At 38.9% G+C, this 22268-nt stretch overlaps 1 protein-coding gene across 2 annotated transcripts; it reads right to left on the reverse strand.

Annotated features, from left to right (window-relative positions):
* Nucleotides 1–828: 828 nt before the first annotated feature.
* On the reverse strand, nucleotides 829–21813 carry CPL1 (C-terminal domain phosphatase-like 1). Of its 2 annotated transcripts, XM_088894350.1 has the most exons (18): nucleotides 21298–21437; nucleotides 20959–21189; nucleotides 19379–19855; nucleotides 18748–18958; nucleotides 18378–18535; nucleotides 18201–18271; nucleotides 17747–17852; nucleotides 17174–17257; nucleotides 16002–16574; nucleotides 15833–15896; nucleotides 14770–14903; nucleotides 14594–14647; nucleotides 4389–4485; nucleotides 3389–3624; nucleotides 3199–3282; nucleotides 2434–2499; nucleotides 2262–2335; nucleotides 829–1858 (listed from the first exon to the last, which is right to left on the reverse strand). In XM_088894350.1, the coding sequence occupies exons 2-18, from the start codon at nucleotides 21133–21135 to the stop codon at nucleotides 1756–1758; spliced, it is 2769 nt and encodes a 922-aa protein (XP_088750476.1). In that variant the 5' UTR covers nucleotides 21136–21189; nucleotides 21298–21437; the 3' UTR covers nucleotides 829–1755. The 2 variants fall into 2 exon arrangements, with proteins under 2 accessions (XP_088750476.1, XP_010241993.1); XM_010243691.3 differs by having other exon boundaries at nucleotides 20959–21813.
* Nucleotides 21814–22268: the final 455 nt, after the last annotated feature.

Below are 22268 nucleotides of genomic sequence, written 5' to 3' on the forward strand. Positions count from 1 at the left end.
TAATTTTTTTCTCCTAGGTGGATAAATTGCTTACCTAAAAACTAAAATACCCCTACGCCCTACCAATACACAAAAATTAAGGCCTGTTTGGTTTTATAGGAATAAGAGTTTAGAGTCAGAATCAGAATGGGTCATTCGGATTCCAACTATTTGGTTGGGCAGAACTAGAATTTCATTCCCATTCCACCAGGAATGGTCATTCCCTCCCCCTCCCTTGGGAATGTAATCCCATTCCAAAGTTGATTTCAATCCAATTTCAATTTATGTCCAAAACCGAAAAAAAAAAGTATATATATATATATATATATATACATATGAAAATACCATTCTGATTTTGATTCCAACTGCAAATCAAATGAACCTATTCAGAAAATTGTTTCATTTACCCAACATTTCCTGAGCAAAAATACATGGGTACAAAAATGAACAACGCCTAAGAGGAAAATTAAAACTAAAATTGCAAGGGAGAATGATCAGTCCAGTTCAAAATTTTGTAACCCCACTATATGGGGGGATGAATCCTGACCGTGAATTGATACCAAATTCATGGATAGGATGTGGTTTATAGGGAGGGGGGCGCACTAGTAGACTATGGGGGGCTGTCATTCAGAATTCTGCATTGGGTTGCAGAGTACTTGACCCAAATTTGATAGAAAATAAGAGAATACAGAAAGTTGGGAGCAAGATCTTAGTGAGATTCCTAGCAACTCTGCCTCTCTTATTTTCTTTAAAACCAAACAGAGCCTTGACAGGCTTCCGCCCTTCCGATCCCAACACAGCCCAAGTGTTTGGCAATATATATAAAAACCATGGAGGATGGAGCACAAGTGCAGAACAGTAGTAAGTATTCACATTAGCATGGTAATGGTTCAATCACCATTTTATCTATCGGTCCAACATATCAGGTTTTCAGACCATTCAATATGGTCGTCCAACTACAATTGCTATTTTCTTTCCTCCGATAAGGATAAATGGTGACTATATCATCAGTGGTAGAGAGTTGAGAGACATCCATCCTTGTGACTTGTGATCTGCGGGCAATGATGATGATCCCCAAAAGGTGAAACCGATGGATCAATTCGGAGAAATTCCCAAACCTGTGGATCTCATACGTGGAAGTCGTCTCAAAACAATGGTGTTGGCTCTTTCATGATCTCGCTCGTCCACAGCCCAAATAGCCTCTAAAAGCTTAAAAGAGTAACAACCGGAAGCCAAAACCCACTTGGTCAACATGATATTCCTTCACTTCTGAGCAAATGTCAAAATCAGGTTAGAGAAAAATCTCAAGCCAAAGTAGGTTTTTCTGGAGACCATTGCACTCCAAGCGATGGCCCAATCTGCATAAGGAAAACAGCAGGAAACCAGCATAAATCCTCACACATCCTATGGCTAGAAGCCATTGCCCTTTTTGAGGAAAAAATGAAAAAAAAAAATCCACAGCCGTTGATATAGCCCTCTTCATCTGCAAAACTAAACTGATTATGATCCCCTGCATATTTAGAACTTGGACCTGTGGTTTAACTCTGCAGTGTATTTAGACCATCTAAATCCCTCCCTTTGCTCTTCAAAAGAATTTGGTGAGTTCAGTATAAGATCCACCCAACAGACGTAGAACCAAATTAGTAAGTCTCTGTTTAGTGGTGAACTCGTGGTCCTCAGTGTGGAGAGCCCCATCTTTCATGTCAACATGTATGATACAGATGTTTCATAAACTGCTACACCATAAAAAAAATACAAAATATGGTGTGACAGTTATCAAGGAGGGGTGTTCTTGGGATATCTGCCAGAAGAAGGTATCCGCTGCAGAACTCGTGAAAACTCTGGCTTTAGCCGTTTACTTGAGATCCCTTGCAATGACCTGAATGAAATTAGATATAATCAGTAAGCAAAGGAGAAATGGGACAAACAGCAAGGAGACAACAGAGGATACTATACTAGAGAACCCAATCACAATATAGAGACCCCATAGCAACCGGCGAGCCCAAATGTATTTTCTTCTTCTGCCACCTTCTGCAACTTTTTATTCTTTTCTTCATTTTCCCCCTTTTCTTGTGGGTGGAGAGGGGGTTCATACACTAGGCACAGATCACTCGCTACTCATGTTCCCCCAGCATGGAATACATTAAGAATTTTTGGTTTAGCTCAGACCTCCCAAAACCAAAACCCAAGTAAAAAATCTTAATATTAGAAATTCCATATGAACAGTGAGGCAATGACAACCAACAAACCATCAAAACTAGCAACAGGTTGAAGTACCCCACCTTGGAGAACCCGGACGTTTCTGAGTATTCTGACTAAGCATCAACTTTAGATTTCCAAGGGCTTCATCTGCAGCCTATGTAAAAAGATTGCCATGTTTTCAGATTAAAAAAATGTTAGCATTGGTGCCAGTAAGATTTAGAGAGGGGAAGGGATTGTATAATACATTAATACCTGTATTTTAGCTTCATCCCATGATGACCCAATTCCCTTCCCCAATACATGCCCTGCTACTTCAACCTGTGACAGTAACAACCAGAGGGATTACTAATTGGGAAAGGACAACTAATAACCAAAAGGCAAAACTGTAATCAGAGGTTTGTACTACCAAGCATGAAATATGGGTTCTACTGAGACCCCACCAATGAAAATCTCCACTTTGATTGTGCTCATGTATTATGCAAGTCTAAGATTAAAAGGCATTTGCTCTTTTTTAGGATTTTTCAGCCAATTTTTAATCCCCAGGCTTTTGGTAATAATGCATATTCTACTGTCGCTCATTACTTGGCACAATCATTAAGATGTATGTTTCACCTAAGAGATTACCCAGAAAATAAATTGCCTGAATAAATAGGCATATGCAGTATAAATCAAGGTGCAGACTTTTGGTTCCATTATAGACAAGGTAGTTGATTCCTTAACTAACTCTTGAGAGACTGACTACAAATTGAATTAGCACATGCTTCACTATAAATTACAAGTACAAACTTCAATCTTATTTTCAAGTTCTCTATTCCTTGACTGATTTTACTAATCAATAAATAAATCAAGGAATCCTTAAAATCTAAAAGAAAAATTGTTGTTAGAGCTTACTGATGACTACATGATGCATTGGCTACTAGTCAGTTGGATATTCAAACATAGTAAAAACAAGTAAAGCATTCATGACTTCTTAAAAAGAAGCACCAGCGAGCATCCCTAATCATGTAAAATGCAAACCTCTGCATAGATTTCTCCTTTCTGTGTTGAATTTGCAGAAATTGGGGGCATTTGAAAAGCTAGATTAAGTCCCTCGACCGTGCACTGGGAAGTAAAGCCTTGACATGTCAATGATCAATAATAAAATGCAAACTTAAGAAACTAAATCAAAGAACTAGAAAACAACAAGGTTCAAGTTGTGGCAGCTTACTAGTTCCTTCAGGGCAGAAAGAGAGCCCACCGATTTCTTTGATCCCTCCAGCCTTGTCTCAACAAACCTGGAGGACTCTGATGACGTTGAAAGTGAAAGAGAGTCCTCCTTGGAGAATGGAAGAGATCCAAAAGAATTTGTATCATTCAGAAGCCCATTCTCATTTCCATGAGAAAGCTTATTCCCATCCCCATGCGAAGAGTTTGGATCAGACTTAATATGTGACAGATACTTATCTGTAAAAAATAATGACCATGTGGTTAGAATCATCCAGAATGCATGTTGAGAGAAGAGAAATGATAACTTGAACAAACAACCTTCACACAAAGACACCACCCCCATTGTAGAAGAGAAAGAGGGAGAAAAGGCAAAAATATTTATATATGAATCTTCATCTCAAAAGCAGTTACCAAACAGAAACTAGGTATGTTTACCAAAAGTTTACCAAAAGAACATAAACTAGCTAATATATTTCTGACCATCAGAAATGGAGACACAGGCTTGAAAGACTAATGACAGAGTGCATGCACCAAGAGGAAAATAGAATGCATTGGTCCCATTAACCTACTTACCAGTGTCAATACATATCAACTGGGGACTGGGGTATGGACAATGATTCATGACCATCATGTAAAATACGAGGAAAGAGAAAGTTGAGCAGCAATGTACTATTTGGTGGAATATTACTTGAAAGAAAAATATTGAGCAAAGTGTTGAAGCCACCATAAAGATAGCAATGAAGGTATAGTTTCAACTGGTTGCACATAAAAAAACAAGAAATCTTCTGGCTTCAGTTCACAAGGAATTTATCGCATGATATAGTAGAAATTGGTTCTTGGTGATTTTTTTTATCAATAACAACAAATTGTATTCATTCATGAAAAGCTCCCTACTGGTCCCTGGAGAATATTAAGACAATATAATCAATTCATTTGCAATAGTTAAGCATAAATCAAAATCTAAGGTCTGCCTAAGAGAGTATTAAGTATAGTGTGCTTACTGGCCAAATTCCTAATAGAGTTCTCAGCAGCCTGATGCTGGGCTTCTTTCCGTGTTCTACCAATTCCTTCACCAACTTTTTCTCCCATGAAATAAACCTACAAAGCAACAATTGACATAAACTTTTATGAGACTGCACCCCAATTAAGTCAACTAAATTGATATTATATATTTAAAATTGAAATGCATGTTTTTTTCTTGACTGGTAAAAATTGAATTGCATGTTAAACCTAATACATTCAAGTCCATTCAGGCATCTAACCAAGGATAAAAGAAATCATTAGAAAAGAATTTTGAGGGGATTATCCCCAAAATAGAACAAAAACATTTTTTTTATATGTTCTGAAGGGCTACACAATAGGAGGTAGCCTGTCCCCCGACCCAGGTGCAGGTGGGATTCAATCCCAAGTCTCCGATACAACCAGCAGGAGACCTTACCAACCAGCAACAAAAACATATTTCATAGCATTGATACAATAAAATAATGCAATCAAATCCAGAGTAGCTAGCACAACTGAGCAACTAACCTCGAGACTGCTAGGAAAAAATATGTAAACAAAATAATAGAACAGCCATCTTGTTAAGAAAAACAAAACCAAGATATCAGAAAAAAGAGGCATAATTAGCTTGGTCATGTTCCCATTCTACTGTCTATGCTTAAGAAGGAAAAGAATAACATCAATAAAAAAAAAAATGTGATAAAGCACAAGGAAGTCCACCAAACTTTAACCAAGTGGGATTCAATAACGTATTACCAAAAAAAAGGGATTCAATAACCCAAGTACCATCTCCTCAATTTCTTAAGCCATATTATACAAAAATAGCCATTACCTAAAACCCATGTTTTAACACTTCTCAGCCTGATATTTTATCATTCCACCACAAAATGGCTCCTTTATGAGATATGTAGTGTGCAAATAATGGAGTATAACAGATGCTTATTATAACATAACATGAAGGGTTTGCTTCTAGGAATTCAGTAATCCTTCCCCTAATATCTATATCTATACTATCTATACTACTAATAAAAGAGAGAATAGCCCCATTTTCTGGACTTTTCATTAGACATTTTTACCCCTTACCTAATCAACATACAACGGGCATAAAAAAGGGCATATATGTCCTTTACTCTCACTCCAAAAACTGCCCACTTATAACAGTTAAGAAACTGCCCACTTATAACTGTTCAAAAACTGTCCACTTATAACAGTTAAGAAACTGCCCATTTATAACTGTTCAAAAACTGTCCATGAATTGTAAATAGTTTTGTCTTGGAGATACTGTCACGTGCAAATGCACGTACATGTTTACTAGTCTCATTCAATGTTTTAAAAACCAATCCAGAGACCGAACTGTTTTTGCCTCCGAATCACGGGTTACTGGTTTGGCCAGTCGGGTCGAATGGTTCAGGCCGTTCAGGTCGAACACACACACACACATATATGTATGTGTATATGTGTGTGTGTGCATGTATATATATATATATATATATATATATATATATATATATATATGTGTGTGTGTGTGTGTGTGTGTGTAAATATATATTTTAGCAATAAATAATGTATAAATATGTTTTAGATATGTTATATGTATTATTTTATATTAAATTTATGTTTTAATTTTTTTATTTATAATAAATATTAAAAATTGCAATTTGAGGCCAAAAAAGGGGTTTTTTCGCGAAAATAGTGGGGCAAGGTGCCTATGGCCGCTTGGGACGCATAGATCTTGAAAAGTGACCCAAAATAAAAAAAAAAAAAAAAAAATCACCCCAATTGGGCATCGAAGTGCAAAGTTATGGCCTCTGAAAGTTTTGCATGCATTGAGTGTGCAACCCGGCACCGGGTCAAATGGGTCAACGGCCAAACTGGCCGGGTCGAATGGTTCTTGACCAAGTCAACGGTTTTTTACCGTCTGACGGGTCTTGACTGAACCAGACCCGGAATCCTAGTCGGGTGATGGTTCGAATGGTTTGACCGACCGAGTCAACAACGGGTTGAAAATGTAAAGAGACTGGGCCAAATGGGTCCTAGTATCTTCTCTTGTAATATTTATTCTATTTTCCTGTTAGCTAATGGGCCTCTCTTAATGGGCCTATTTCTTTTTGTTTGATCTCTTTATGTTATTGTCTAGCTGGCCACCCACTTAAGGGCATACTTGTAATTATTTTAACATTAATTTTTTAGTAAAAAGGATTAGAGAAGAAAGGGAAGGATTATTCGAACCTTTGTTCTACTTCCTCCTCTTTTCTCCATCTTCTTCTCTTGTACTGTTGCTCTTACTTTTCTTCCTCCTTTTTCTCTCTAACTTTTCAAGTTTACACCTATTTTTGAGGAATGGTTTACATCTTGGTATCAGAGCAGGTTTCTTTCTTCCTTCTTTTCTTCTTCCTTCTTTTCTTCTTCCTCTTTTCCCATACACCCTTAGATTAAGAGAGTATATGGAGAGATAGGTTCTCTATAGCTTAGAGGATCTCTAGCCTAGTTGGTAGAGGGTTTGAAGAGTTTAAATCTGGCTTGATATTGCCAAGAAGTGGTGTTGTTCTGTTGCTGCCCAAAACCCTAGCCGACTAGAGATTTTCGAAGGTACAGGTAAAGGTGAAGCTTTGGGTGTGGCGCTTTGTGCTTGGGAGGTGTCTTTTGACTCCTAAAGGAGGGCAGTTCAGGTTTGGAAGAGATTGGGAAGCTCTAGTAGGAGCGGCTACATCTTCACTCTTCCTCCCCAACAGTTGGACGGAGTAAAACCCTAGTTTTCAAGCATCTGGGTTCTGGTTTGACTTCAAATAAGTTTATATAGACCAAATTTCTGGTTCTTTGATTTTCGTTTGATTAATGGAGCCATACGGAAGCGAGTTCAAGCAAGTTCCGGTTTCCGGCCTTGGCTCGATAGATTTCATTTTGACTGGTGTGACCGCAATTAAGTTAGATGGGACAAATTATCTTGCTTCGGCATAGTCTATAAGAATTGATGTCTGTAGTAGAGGAAAACTCGGGTATCTCACAGGTAGTAAAGTGAAACCCAAAGAGACAAACCCTGAATTTGAGAAATGGATGCAGGAGAACTATACAATCATTGGATGGTTGGTCAACTCTATGCAACCTCATATAAGTCAGCATTATCTCTGAATGTCTTCGGCTAAGGAGATATGGGACAGTGTTACTGAGACCTATTCACAGAAGTTGAATGTAGCCAGAGTCTACAAGTTGAAAAGTGATGTAAAGAACCTAAGATAAGGGGAGAAGAGTGTAACAATCTACTATTCTATACTGAAATCCCGATGGCAAGAAATTGATGTTATGGAGACAGTTGTATGGGAGAGTAAGAATGATGCTGAAATGTATAGGAAGTTGGTGGAGAGAAATAAGGTGTTTGAATTTCTTACTGGACTCAACCCTGAATTTGACATCATTAAGCAAAATATCCTAGCCAAAGATGAGGTTACTCTTTCCCAGGCATACGCTATGATAAGCAGTGAGGAGAGTAGGCGACAAGTTCAATTACAGAGTCCACCTACAGAATACTTTGCACATGCTGGAATAAAGCCAAAGGGTCATACTGAGAAAAAGGAGCAGATATGTGAATATTGCAAGAAACCGAGGCATGGAAAGGATACTTGCTGGAAGCTTCATCCTGAGCTTCTTCCTAATAGGTTTAAGAATAACAACAGTTCTAAGAAGGGCAGTCAGGTAGGAAAGCCTAAGACAGCTAATGTTGCTACAGTACCTGAAGGAGGAAATAAGGAGAGAAGAAAAATCAACCATTGAGCAGTTGGCAGCAATGAAGGCAGATTTTGAAAAATATGGGAGGCTACTAAATCACTTGGAAGCTACTGTTTCTTCATCTCACTCTTCCAGCAACACACCATCATCATCTACATTTGCTCACTCAGGTATTCGTGCTTCTGCAAATCATGCTTCAGTTTCAGGTAATCATAAAATCCCTTGGATTATTGATTCCGGTGCATCAGACCATACTATCTAATCTCCTCTGCTCATACCACATTCTCTCTGGTAAAGAGAAAATATCCCTTGCTGATGGGTCTCTTGCTCCCATTTCTGGTAAAGGGGATATAAAGACCTCTGACACCCTTTATTTATCCTCTGTCCTTCATGTCCCTAAACTTAATACAAACCTTTTATCTGTTAGCAGCTTAACTAAATCCATGAATTGTAGTATAACCCTTTTTCCCACTCATTGTGTTTTTCAGGACCTGCAATCTCAGAGGATGATTGGGAGTGGCTATGAGGCAAACGAAATATACTTGTTGGACACACCGGATAGAGCTTTTGGACCACCTCATGGAGTTGCCTTAGAGTCAGTCTTGTCAGAGTCTATTGACCAAGTCTTGTTATGTCACTTTCGGTTTGGTCATTTGTCTTTTTCTGCTTTGAGTCATTTGTTTCCAGATATGTTTAAGGGAGTGTCTTTATCGAGTTTTCATTGTGAATCGTGTGAACTGGCAAAGCATTGTAGACATTCTTATTCAGTAAGCAATAAAATATCTCTCTCCTTTTCATATTGTTCACTTTGATGTGTGGGGGCCATATCATTTGCCAACTATGGGGGGTTACAGGTACTTTATCCATTTTATTGATGACTACTCTCGTTACACTTGGATTTATCTCATGAAATCCATGGATGAAGTACCAGCTATTGTGCAAAAATTTCATGAACTCATCCTCCCCAGTTTAACACTCGGATCAAAATATTCTGTTCTGATAATGCTAAGGAGTATTTTGAGAAAACCCCCTCTGCCTATTTTGAAACTTTTGGGGTTATTCATCAAAGTTCTTGTTCCTACACTCCACAACAGAACGGAGTGGCAAAAAGGAAGAACCGACATGTGGTTGAAGTTGCTAGACCCCTCCTGTTTGCATCCCATGTTCCTATAAAATTTTGGGGAGATGTTGTTCTTACTGCTACCTTTTTTATCAACCGTATGCCCTCCCGGGTTCTTAACTTCAAAACCCCCTTTAGCCTTCTCTTCCCGGATGAGGATCTTTTTTCTCTTCCTCTCTGTGTTTTTGGGTGCACTTGCTATGTGCATGTTCACAGCCATCAAAGGCACAAATTTGAACCTAAGGCTCATAAATGTGTTTTTTTGGGATATGCCTCCACACAGAAGGGATATTGTTGTTTTGATCCAATTAGTGGCACCCGCTTTGTATCTCGAGATGTCACATTTGCTGAGTTGATTCCTTTCTTTAGTATTTCTCCTAAAGGGAGAAATCTAAAGAACCCTTTGCTATGTGTTAGGAACTGCCTAACTCAGGGACTATTTCGAGGAAGCCTGCCTCCTGAACGAGAGAGAGAGAGAGAGAGAGAGAGATTGTATTCCCAAAATCAATAATTCCTCTTTTGGCTTCCTTTCCTTATTTATACACTTCTGTTACAATTCTGTTATATCAGCATCTCCACTTGTCCAATTTGTTATTTAGTTTGTTCTAGTGGTTGGCTGTCAGTTACATTACTTAAAGGCTGACGTGGCCTTTTCTTGTACACTTGTATTCCCTTTATTTATATCTCAACAATCCCTCCTCCCTTGAAAGCGACCTTGCCCTCAAGGTCAAGATGTGGAAATCTATTTTGTAAGTCCAAGTAAGGTTCCCAAGTTGCATCCTCAAGTGGAAGACCTGACAATACCACTAATGCCTCTGGTTCGATGTGATTCCCTTTGCGTATCCACCTAAGATCTGTTATTTGGGTGGGCTCAATTTGAACTTGGCCATCTTCCGAGAATGATGGAAGGGTGGTTGTTGTTATTGCTCCTGTTTTTGGCCATTTCTTTGATAGAGATACATGGAATACAGGGTGCAATTTTGATGTTGCTGGAAGGTCAAGCCTGTCTGCCACAGACCCAATGCGTTCCACAATCCGAAATGGGCCGAAGTACCTTGGGCTCAGTTTGTTCCACCTGCGGCCTGCTACTAAAACTTGCTTGTATGGTTATAGTTTAAGGAAGACTTGCTTCCCAATCTAGTGTTGGACCGGCCTATGCTTTCTGTTGTAAGAGTCTGTCATCCATTGTTGGGCTCGATGGAGGTGGGATTTGAGATCTTGTACCCTATCTCGCTGAAGGAGTTGGTCTTCCCTGCCGCTACTGATGTAGACCCTTTCTCATATGGGAGTAGGAGAGGTGGGTCTCGTCCATATAGAGCCCGGAAGGGAGTCATTCTTGCTGCATTGTGATACGTGGTATTGTACCACCATTCCGCCCAATGAAGCCACTTGAGCCACTAACGTGGCCTATCCCCTGCATAGCACCTTAGGTTTCCAAACTCCGGTTGACCACCTTAGTTTGCCCATCCATTTGAGGATGGTAGCTGGTAGATTTGAAGAGTTTCACTCCTTGTAGTCGAAAAAGTTCTTCCCATAAACGACTCATAAAAATTGGGTCGCAGTCTGAGACAATAGAGTTAGGGGTACCATGCAGTCGTGCCACCTCCTTAGTAAAAATCTCAGCCACCATTGAAGTTGTAAAGGGGTGGGAAAGAGGGAGAAAATGACAGTATTTGGTGAATCTATCAACCACTACGAGAATGACGGACTTGCCATGGGAAAGGGGAAGCCCGTTATGAAGTCCATGGATATATCCGCACACACTTGTGTAGGAATTGGGAGTGGTTGTAGCAGTCCTGCTGGAGACTGGGTATCAGCCTTATTTTTCTGGCAAATGACGCATTCGGCTATGAATTTTTGGACTGAATTCCGCATGCCTTTCCAGTGGAATTGGGTGGCTAGTCTCTTGTAAGTGCGCAAAATCCCTGAGTGTCCTCCTGCTGGTGATGAGTGGAACACTTCCAAAAGCTGTTGAATATGGGTTGAATCCTGTGGTATCACCATTCGGCGTTTATACAACAGCAAGTTATTCTCCACTGTGTACCCTGGGTGGCTAGTAGGGTCCTCTTGGACCTGTGAACGCAGCTTGTTCAGTTGTGGGTGTCTTTCAACTTCTTCCCTTAATTGACTCATGATGGAACATGTTGGGCCCGTGAGAAGTAATGGAAATAGTTGTGGTTGGTGTGACAGTTACATTACTTAAAGGCTGACATGGCCTTTTCTTATACACTTGTATTCCCTTTATTTGTGCCTCAACACTATGTCTCCAGTTGTTCCTCTTCCCATTCCTCTTGAGTCCTCTCATGAGGTGTCCACTTCTCCCACTGGACCTACCTCCAATATTCATGTTCCTCCTCCTCCTCCACCTCATTCTCCTATAATTCCTCCTCATCCTGTTCTCCAAAGGTGGTACCAAAGGCACAGATTCAGACATGGGCAAGTTGTTTCCACTCCTACAGAAGAGCCTCTTGCTCCTCCCATCATTACTGAGGTAACAGATCAACCTTCCTCTGACCGATCTACATCTTTCCCAGACCTTGACCTTCCTATTGCTCTCCGCAAGGGCAAGCGGAAGTGTTCAACCCATTGTATCTCCAAACACCTGTCTTACAGCCTTCTCTCCCCTTCCTACTACTCTTTTCTTGCTTCTGTTTCTTCCCATGTGATACCCAGGTCCGTACCAGAAGCCTTATCTGAACCTGAATGGAGGGATGCTATGATGGCTGAACTGGATGCTTTGCACAAGAACCATACCTGGGATATTGTTGACTTGCCTGAAGGGAAGGAACCAATGGGTTGTAAATGGGTGTTTACCATTAAATATCACTCCGATGGATCTATTGAGAGGTTTAAGGCTAGGCTGGTTGCTAAAGGCTACACTTAGATGTATGGCATTGACTATCTTGAGACATTTGCTCTTGTAGCTAAGATGACCTCAGTCCGGGTTTTATATCTCTAGCCACTACCTTTGATTGACCCCTACACCAGTTTGATGTTAAAAATGCCTTCTTGAATGGAGACCTACATGAAGAGGTCTATATGTCTTTGCCTCCAGAGGTGTATAGGAAGGAAATGCAAGGCAAGGTGTGTAAACCACAGAAATCTATTTATGGTCTCAAACAGTCTCCTGGGGCTTGGTTTGAGAGGTTCAAGGCTGCTCTTGTCTCCTTTGATTACACACAAACTCAATCTGATCATACCCTGTTCTTGAAGAGAAATGGCTCTCTGGTGACCTTTTTGATAGTTTATGTTGATGATATTGTGATCACGGGTAATGACACTCAAGGGATCAGTAAACTCTAAAGATTTCTTAACTCTGAATTTGAGATCAAGGATTTGGGAGATCTTCGATATTTTTTGGGCATTGAAGTTGCTAGATGTAAGGATGGTATCTTCATTTCTCAACATAAATATGTCATTGACCTCCTTGCGGAGACTGGTAAACTTGGAGCTAAACCAATCTCCACTCCTATTGATCCCAATCATAAGCTTTCTGCTACAGATGGTGAACTTTTATTTGATAAGAGGGTGTTTCAGAGACTGCTTGGGAAGTTATTATATCTTTGCATGACTCAGCCGGGCATTTCCTATGCAGTAAGTGTTATTAGTCAATTTATGCATTCTCCTAGAGATACTCATTTAGCTGCTACAGAAAGGGTTCTGTGTTACTTGAAAGGTACTCCAGGGAAAGGTATTCTATTTGCCAAACATGGACACATGAAACTGGAAGCTTTCACTGATGCTGATTGGGCAGGATGTATTGATGATAGGAGATCCACCTCAGGTTATTGTGCTTTGGTCGCTGGGAACAATGTGTCGTGGAGAAGTAAGAAACAATCTGTAGTTGCTAGATCCTCAGCTGAAGCAGAATACAGGGCAATGGCACATGGCGTGTTAGAATTACTGTGGCTACGATCCATTTTAGAAGAATTGGGAGTTGACTATGAGAAGCCAATGATGCTCTACTGCGACAACCAAGCAGATATAAATATTGCACATAATCCTGTTCAACATGGCAAAACTAAGCACATTGAGGTTGATAGACATTTTATAAGGGAAAGAGTTTCCTCAAGAGAAGTTTGTTTGCCATTCATCACATAAGACGAACAATTGGCTGATATCTTGACCAAGGGAGTTCCGAGAGGGAAAATGACACACTATATAAGCAAGCTGGGCATGATTGACATCTATGCTCAACTTGAGGGGGAGTGTAAAAAGACTAGGCTGAATGGGTCCTAGTATCTTCTCTTGTAATATTTATTCTATTTTCCTGTTAGCTATTGGGCCTCTCTTAATGGGCCTGTTATTTCTTTTTGTTTGATCTCTTTATGTTACTACCTAGCTGACTGCCCACTTAAGGGCATACTTGTAATTATTTTAACATTAATTTTTAGTAAAAAGGATTAGAAAAGAAAGGGAAGGATTATTCGAACATTTCTTCTTCTTCCTCCTCTTTTCTCCATCTTCTTCTCTTGTACTGCTGCTCTTACTTTTCTTCCTCCTTTTTCTCTCTAATTTTTCAAGTTTACACCTATTTTTGAGGACTGGTTTACATCTGAAAACATCGACCTCATTCATCTTATCTCACAGGTACAGGTTGACCTACAAACATGATTGGTTGGTCCTAATATTTACCTAGAACAATTTAAATAGTCGTCAACTCAGCTAATCCTTGTGCCAATGATCAATATTGTGCCAACTATATGAGGCTGGGTATGTAATCCTGTTCTGCTATTTCACTCTATACAGTGTCATATCCATTGTCAAAATTATGGGCCTCCAAATCATTTCTTACTTACTTCAACCAATGTCCCTTTTGGCCTGCCCCTAGTTCCTTCTAGACCCTTCAACTTGCATCAGATCACTTCTCATAGGTGCTTTAGATGTTCTTTCTTTGCACGTAACAAAACCATTATAGTCTACCCATATTTTCTCACTTTCTAAGACGCCTCCTAGGCTTTGGAAAATATGCTCATTTTTTACCCTATCATTTCTAGTTTTCCCACCCAACCATCTTGACATTGGCATTTTTTCTGCTATACTCATTTTTGGACAATGTTGTTTCTAAGACGACTCTGTACAGCATTTCTGACCTTATTGTTCTATAAAATTTTCCTTTTTACTTCAGTAGTATTCCCATGTTGCACAAGACTCTAGATGCACCCCTCCATTTTGCCCATGCCACTCTAATCCTATGGGGGACATCCTCCTCAATCTTATCCTTTTTATGGATTACCTACAATAATTTAAATGACTGAAACAAAAAGAATTAGTACCCAGTCAAAAAAATAAGGCCAATGGATTTAACCTAGAAATGTTCTAGAATCAATAATTTTTGGGTAAATCAAAAGCTAAAGAAACAACCTCAAATGAGAACTGCAACTCCGTACTAGCAACCAGACCATGCCTGAATTCCACCTACAAGTAACAAAAAGAAATTCAGAATGAGAAACATATAAATTTATTCAGCCCCATGCACAGGCCACCAGGGTAGTTGACTTTTTTTTTAATAAATAAGAGTCTTAACACTTTCTCAATACCTTGGTTCCACACTTCATTGCAATTTCTTGTACAACCCCAGCTGGAGTTTCTGGATACTGCAAATTCCCACGTCCAGATTCAAACTGAAGATCCCTATTGCTGGAAGATGAGCGACCGAGAGGCAGCTCTTCACCTTCAAAATGAAAATTTCAGAAGATAGTGTAAAAAAGTCACATGCAATGAACTAATGCATCCAAAATATAAACAACTGAAATAAATGAAAATATAATAAAATACAACAGTCTCCATCTTTCCAAGTCCATTAAAATAAATAACCAAACAAAAGGTGAAGCTAGAATCTTGATGCCTCTAAGACCATAGAAAATTAGAAACAATAGTATCATTTTTTGTAGACCCGATTTCTTATTCTATTGCCAGCAAAAAAATTACATATTTAAACTATACTCCATATTTCACATTCTCGACCATCAGTCACATCAGTTAAAAGTATAAATACCTGAAACTTGAATGGATTGACTTCTTTTTTTTTCTTTTGACAAGTAACTTGAACAGGAAAACAATCGAAGTGACGACCAGACAAGTTAGCAAAGTTTTGTATTACACACAAAATCAATATGAATTTCAAAAGCATATAGTAAAGAACAATATAACATCAGCAAAAATAAGCAACTGCTTGAAGATATTTGACTTGTTAATAGAATAACCCTCGACTTGAACAGGTAAAATGTGTAGCATCTCTCTTAACCAATTTGACCTGCCCTAACCCTAGTTTTGTTTGGTACATGTTCATAGTTCTAAACCTGTTCAAAACTTCATTCGTTCTGCTTCAAAACCCAGCAACTTTGTTACAAAAAGCAGTATTTCTTTTGGGGTCTCTACAAGTTTCAAGTGTTGTCCAAAAACAAACTAGGTCATTAGCAAATTATGTTACATTTAATGCCATTCATGAATTGGTGATTTTACCCCCAAGAAATTCAATTCTGTGCAATCTAATTCATTTTAAGATTCCAGATCACCTCAAAAATCCTATAATAGAGTTACAAACTTGGGATGTGATTTCCCAAATATAACTAACACAATTATGTTTAGGTCAAAGATTACCTGATAATGGACGGTGACCTGATACCGAATGGTTTATTCTCATCCGATCATCTGTTTGATGTACCTATAATCAATAATTTCTTAAATCATTACGCTTCATCAACCACAACTTTCACTCTACTTTTAGGAATCAATCTCAAGACTACAAGGTGAAACCATTGCCTGTTACCTCTTTCGCCAATCTTTGGTTTTCGTTAAGTGATCTATCAGAAGGAATGGAACTCTCCAATCCCTGGAAAAAGGGTGGACGACGAGGTCGGTGCTTATCAAAATGCACTGCCTCTGGTTCTAAAGGAAATTCCTTGGGTATTGTGCGATTTAGTTGTCTTGGGCTCATCTCTTCCTCCGACGGAAACCAACTTCCATGAGATTGCACAGCTGGGACTGAAACTTGTAGAGGAGGTCTAACTGGAAATGGAGGCTCACTTGAGGTGTGTTCTCTTGTGTCTTGCCCATGTTGCAAAATAAGAAGCCGCCTCCTTGTATCAGGATCTAATTCCGATTCTGGGACCTCACCCTCTTCTCTTGCGGGAGAACTTTGCAGGCTAAGTTCTGGTGGGCCTACTTGAACTAATGGCTTAGCCAATGTTGCAACATGAGGAAACTGCTTATTAGGGAAAGGCATCATTGGCCCTTGAGAAGTTGGCAGTGAAACAGAGCTTGATGAAGATGCCACTGCATGCTGGATAAGTGGTAGCCTTGGGTCCAGACTATTGACCAAAGAAGAAGCTGGAATTGCATCCTGAACAAACAAACATATCTCCAAGTTCTATCATATATTTTCTATCAGCAACTTGATAAGCAATATTATTGATAACAGGAAAACATACATACAATTATCTTAGCAGTAATAACATTTATCCACAGACTACCCCCCCCAACCCACTAATTCTTTCAACTATCCTAGTGCTGCTAGCAGCAGGTTGAATGTACAAAGATTCTTTTTATCTCATAGTTTTATCACACAACTGCCATAGATTTTAGTGGTACATCTTAGATGCAAATCTTTAATTTATTCAATCTACATACAGGATATTAAAATTGGGAATAAGGTATTATATTTTACATGAAGAAAACTTTACTTAAAAAGAATAAACTCATCCACAATAGATGCAAAATAAATTTACGTAAAAGGTGTGTCTTTCCAAGAATATGGATGCATCACCATCCCACAACTCTTAGAATCCCACTACAAGCCAAACAATGGGGAGCTCTAATCCTGAATTTGATCTATCCAGGACAGGTATATCCTTGCTTCTAAACCCCTTCAAAGAAAAAGAGGGCATCTGTTGGAGAGGGGGGAGCTATGAAAAAACAAAAGTAGCAGAAGTGATATGCAACCTTTAATCTCCTTTCAACCTCAACGTCAGTAATCCCTTCAAAACAAAGTGGATCTTTGTTTCCGTTTGAAGCAGAAGTATCATCCTGAAAATACATTCATTAAAGGATGTTTAACACAAGATAGATCAGGAAGAAACCAAAAATTAAAGTGTAGCATAGCGCCAGGATCATATATTATTACATGGTGCAAATAGCCAAATACAAGGACGAGATTAGAGATTGAAAACACAGGCAATGCCATAAGTGTCAAAGAAGGCCTTTCTAATGGATTGTTCAAGTGCCAAATTAAATCATTATTTCTGGAGGACATCTCCCAGTGGGACTATTTAGTGATAGGTCATTTACCTGCATGAAAGCAGCAGGTTTTGCTAGAATGTGGAAGGCCTACCCCCAAATTAAATCATTACTTCTGGAGGACATCTCCCAGTGGGACCATTTAGTGATAGGTCATTTACCTGCATGAAAGCAGCAGGTTTTGCAGGCATGCAGATGGCCTACCCTAAGTACCTAGCAGGATCCTTTTGGTTTCACAAAAAGACTGAGTGGGAAAGCCCAAAGTTTATCATGGTTTACCTCTGAAATTAAATAGTTGCTCACATCAGGAGGAGAAGGAAAGCCTGCCATATCATCTTCATAAAAAATTTCAGGAATCCGTTGTAAAAGAACTTCATCAAACTCCCTGTCAAAATTAACCAAGATTCTTTAATGCCAAAAAGAACAGCACAAGCCCACATACAAATCCATACCTTATGTAGTAAAGTATTATTATTACCTAAGATAGAAATAATCTAAAAATATTTTCATCAGTAAACTTTCATTTTGGTAAACCATCTATAAACTTAAAGATGTATTCTTTCCTTTATCAGTACTTGGAAGCAACAAATTGAAAATAGAGTGGAAAAGGAGAAACAGGATTTCTGTAGCCATCCCCATACAGTTGGGATAAAGGCTTTGTGAAGTTGAATTAAGTAACCAAATTCGCAAATCCTTAATAGCAAGACTTTGTATGGGATGTGTGTGGCCTTACTTGAAAAATCCACCTCTAACATTGCATGCAACATTTCTTGCAACACAGAGAACTGGGACAGCATTATTTGCCTGCAAGGAAGCCAGTAATGACAAGATGAAGTTGTCTACCAATAAGTGGATTAAATACATGTTTTTCCTTGAAAAATATTGTAGTATAAAAAGGATTGTGGCATACTTCAGCCTGGGGAGCATAATATGGAGCAAATGCAGGAACAACATGCACCCGAGGTTGATCTTTCTCATCCCACACTTTCAACCGATCATCAATAACCAATGCCATCTTAGGATGGCAAATTCCAACTTGGAAGACATTGAGCAGAGACTTCCTTGAGCCTATTAAGATGTCAAAATAAATAAATGTGATACAGACAGCAATGCCCTTGCAGTTCAAAAATATAAGACAAAAATTTAAGTATGACACTGAACAAAGAGATTGGATCAGAAACAATATTGAATATCATTAATCATTTGTCTAATTAGACACACAACAAATATATAAAATGAGGTTGTGAAATGGAGAAGCATATAATCCATTCATAACTCACCAGCTTTGACACACACTATGCGATCCAGTAGTTCTTTTGTGTTGATTAAATTTGAATCTGGATCAAGGAGCCTCCACATTTCTAGAGCATAATCTCTTTCAGCCATTGTGCATACATAAACCTCAAATCGTTTGCGCCCTCTTGCTGTTAAGTAGCTACGGAGATCCTCCCATGCAGGTCTCAGCCTTACAAGAACACTTGTATCACGAATCTGCAAAGAAACAAATATTTTGTATTGCTATTGGTGAAACACTTCAACTGGACACTGCAGACAGCCCTGCATATGCTCTGCGTTTAAATATGGTAGTAACCTATCATCCCTAATGTGAATACGTAAGCCTAATGAAGAGCAAAAATAAAAAGCAAGTAAAGGAGCTCTAACTGGAGGGAGGCATCAATTGTAATTCCTCTGCGATAATATGATTACCAAAAACTGAATCATGCAGTACATACATCTTTGTTTATATCAATGTCAAATTGTCAGTGCTTGTGCATTTAATCATATCTTTGCATGTGCAATTGCAGATATAATGATAGTGAGAACCATGATTTCAAATTGAGGCAGAGAGCATCATCCAATTGAGTTATGGGCTTGACTTCAACAAAGGTCTTGGGATTGATCAGTACATACCCCAGGATTTATACGAGTCAGAATGATGTTCCTCTCCTGTAATCTTATAAGTGGACGAACAATTGGTTGGTGGTTGTCAGACAGAGCTGGAACAATCTCAGATTGAACTTTAATCACCTTTCCATTATCAATAACCTGATCATTTTCTGCATATTGTTTCAAAATAATCTTGTCATCTTGATACCGTTTCACCTCTGCTATCATGCCAGCAATGCGTTGTGGGTCCACCTCTGTGCTTATTTTACGCTGTAAGGCATCAATTCGGTCCTCAAATGAACGCATTGTATTTGCAACTACAAGTGTCTCATCAAGATCAAATACTATGCCAAGACATCTAAGATTTAGCATGACAAGACAAGAATTGTAAAGTCCTGGTGCAACATTAAAACCCCAAAAACATAAACATTGTTCGCCAATCTTCCTAGTTGGCATGGCCACCAAATGGAGCTCCTCCTCTCCCAGGGGCACAACAGCAGTCTGTAAGCATAAAAACATCAACAAACAAAGCAACAGCATAGTAAGCAACAAGATACTTTGGGGAGTTGAAAACAGCCACATACATGGATATCTCCAAAAGTGCATTTTGTTGAAGTATCCATTTTAGTTTTTATGTCAACATGCAGATGAATCAAACAATGGATGCATTTATATATGTAGATGTGTTAGATCAGAGGGCAGATAGTACAAAATGACAGAGGTAGCATCTTAAGCAGGTTCTCAATCCACAGAACGATCACAGTGAAGCAATGTAACAACTGTATGAGATTATTCGACTTCCAAGAAAGATAACAACAATTTTCATGCACACATACACATTAAATTTGGATTTTGAATACATATGCCTATTTTCTTTATGCAGAAAACTGTTCATAAATCATCTCCCTCAACAAATTCTACCTGAATCATGTTTCTCAGCAATAAGCAACAATAGCAATTATTTGTTGGATCAGATTTTATGAATTTTCAAGTGTCATTTTAAGTTTCCTTGTCAGTATCAAAGTTTCACCTGAAACATGCTCCTACTCAAATTAGATTCATTTATTAGCATAAATCAAACCATCTAGACATATTAACTTTAACAAAACCCAAGCATTTGTCAGCGTTTTAACAAAAAAAGCTTTGCCAAAACAACCAGTTCAGTGAAAAGCACAAAAACCCTGTGAGAACCATCAATTAGAAAATCCATGAGAGCCAAAACATGATAACCACTCTATCAAACCCTGGGAAGACAATAACTTCTTCTTCTTCCTTCTTTTATTTTTTTTTTCTTCTGATCAGTTGGGAAGATAATAGTTTTGAGATCATTTGTTTCTCAAGTTTGTGGAGCAAGTTCATCTCCTTCCATCGTAGGTAGCATTGAGCAGTGCATTGCACACATATTATAACAATTTATTGGGGAAAATACAAAAAAAAAATGCTAAAAATCACAAGTAAAAAAAAATAATAATGAAACATGAGCTAAAATGATAGAGTTCACTTGTATTACGAAATAAGGTCCCTTGTTCATTCTGTTCAGATTTATCTGGTTCAACATTTCTTCTTCTGTTTGAGCTGTTTTTTCATTTTGAGTTTGGTAGTACCTTGTTCTCTCTGAGACAAGAGGAGTGCAAAGAAAACAACGGAGAGTCCCCTGACTGCGACTTCGACTCCATTTTGAGGCAAACGCCACAGGGGGCGATAGTGTGAAGGACTGCCAGTGGTGGGCACCTCTCACTCGGTTGTGAGAAGTGAGAGATCCTGAATTCCTTGTTCGTCATGTCGATTTCCTGGTTCTGGGGGAAAATCTCTACTTCCCCAAGTGGAGAATTCCCCTGATAAACCACCGATTTGAACATTTTAAAGGGGACCCAGAAAGAAATTTCTGCTCCAAACTCAAAAAAACCTTGAATCAAACAAATCAGACTGAAAATTCCCCTTGCCTTGTCCTTCTGTCCAGTAAATCAGAAGTTCTGGGTCCAACATTAGAGAAGAAACGTGGGTTCTTTCAAGGGTCCAAAAATGGGGTTTTCTCGTCCATCTGAAAGAAAAATCGTCATGGATCCTTTAGCTTTGTGTTGATTTCATCTGGAGTTTCGATTGTCTTGCATTTTTGCTGATCTATGACTCGATCTCACGCAGTTTTAGCGATTACAGCAGGGGAAAAAAATTGAATGTTCTTTCTAGTTTGCCTCATGTTTCTGATATTTTAGGTCCAAGAAGACGATCAACGACGAAAAAGAGAGGTAGAGGATTGCTAAGTCGATCGATTTGGTTGGTTGGTTGATGTTCGATCCAGTCTGTGATTTTAGGGTTTGATGATAATGACGACGACGAAGCAAAGAGAAAAAAATAGAAACCCTAAGAAGTCCAGCATTCCACGAGAAGGAAACGTCAAAAAAATAAAATAAAACAAAATTGTGGGGGCTGCTCACAACATATATGCAAATGAATACTCTTCGTACTAATCCCGACCACATTACATATATTTTACGTTGCCCCACACAGGGGAGGGGGGTGGGGGGTTGAAAGTTTGACACGAATTGAAAATTGATACCCTAGCAAAAAGATAATTGAGCCTTTTCATAATACATTTTAGATCGGAACGTGATAACTCAAGTATCTAGTTTGAATCGAGCTCAGGCTCGAGTATAATTCTAGTCGAATCCACCCATACGCCCACCTCGCTTCGCATTAACTTTGCAAATTAGAATTAGGGATGTCAAAGGGTCGAGTTCCGGCTTAACTAATACCTTACTACCCGAATTGTATGGTGGAGCGAATATTTGTGGCATTAATTTTGAGTTGGCACCTACTTCAATTGTTGGTTAAACTGGGTTTACCAAATCATGAGCCTTTTTTTTCAAATCAACCGGTCCTTCATTTTTTCAAACCATGAGCCTTTTTGAACCAA

This window comes from Nelumbo nucifera, chromosome 1, assembly GCF_055504915.1.
Source record: "Nelumbo nucifera cultivar China Antique chromosome 1, China Antique-T2T, whole genome shotgun sequence".
Classification (NCBI taxonomy): domain Eukaryota; kingdom Viridiplantae; phylum Streptophyta; class Magnoliopsida; order Proteales; family Nelumbonaceae; genus Nelumbo; species Nelumbo nucifera.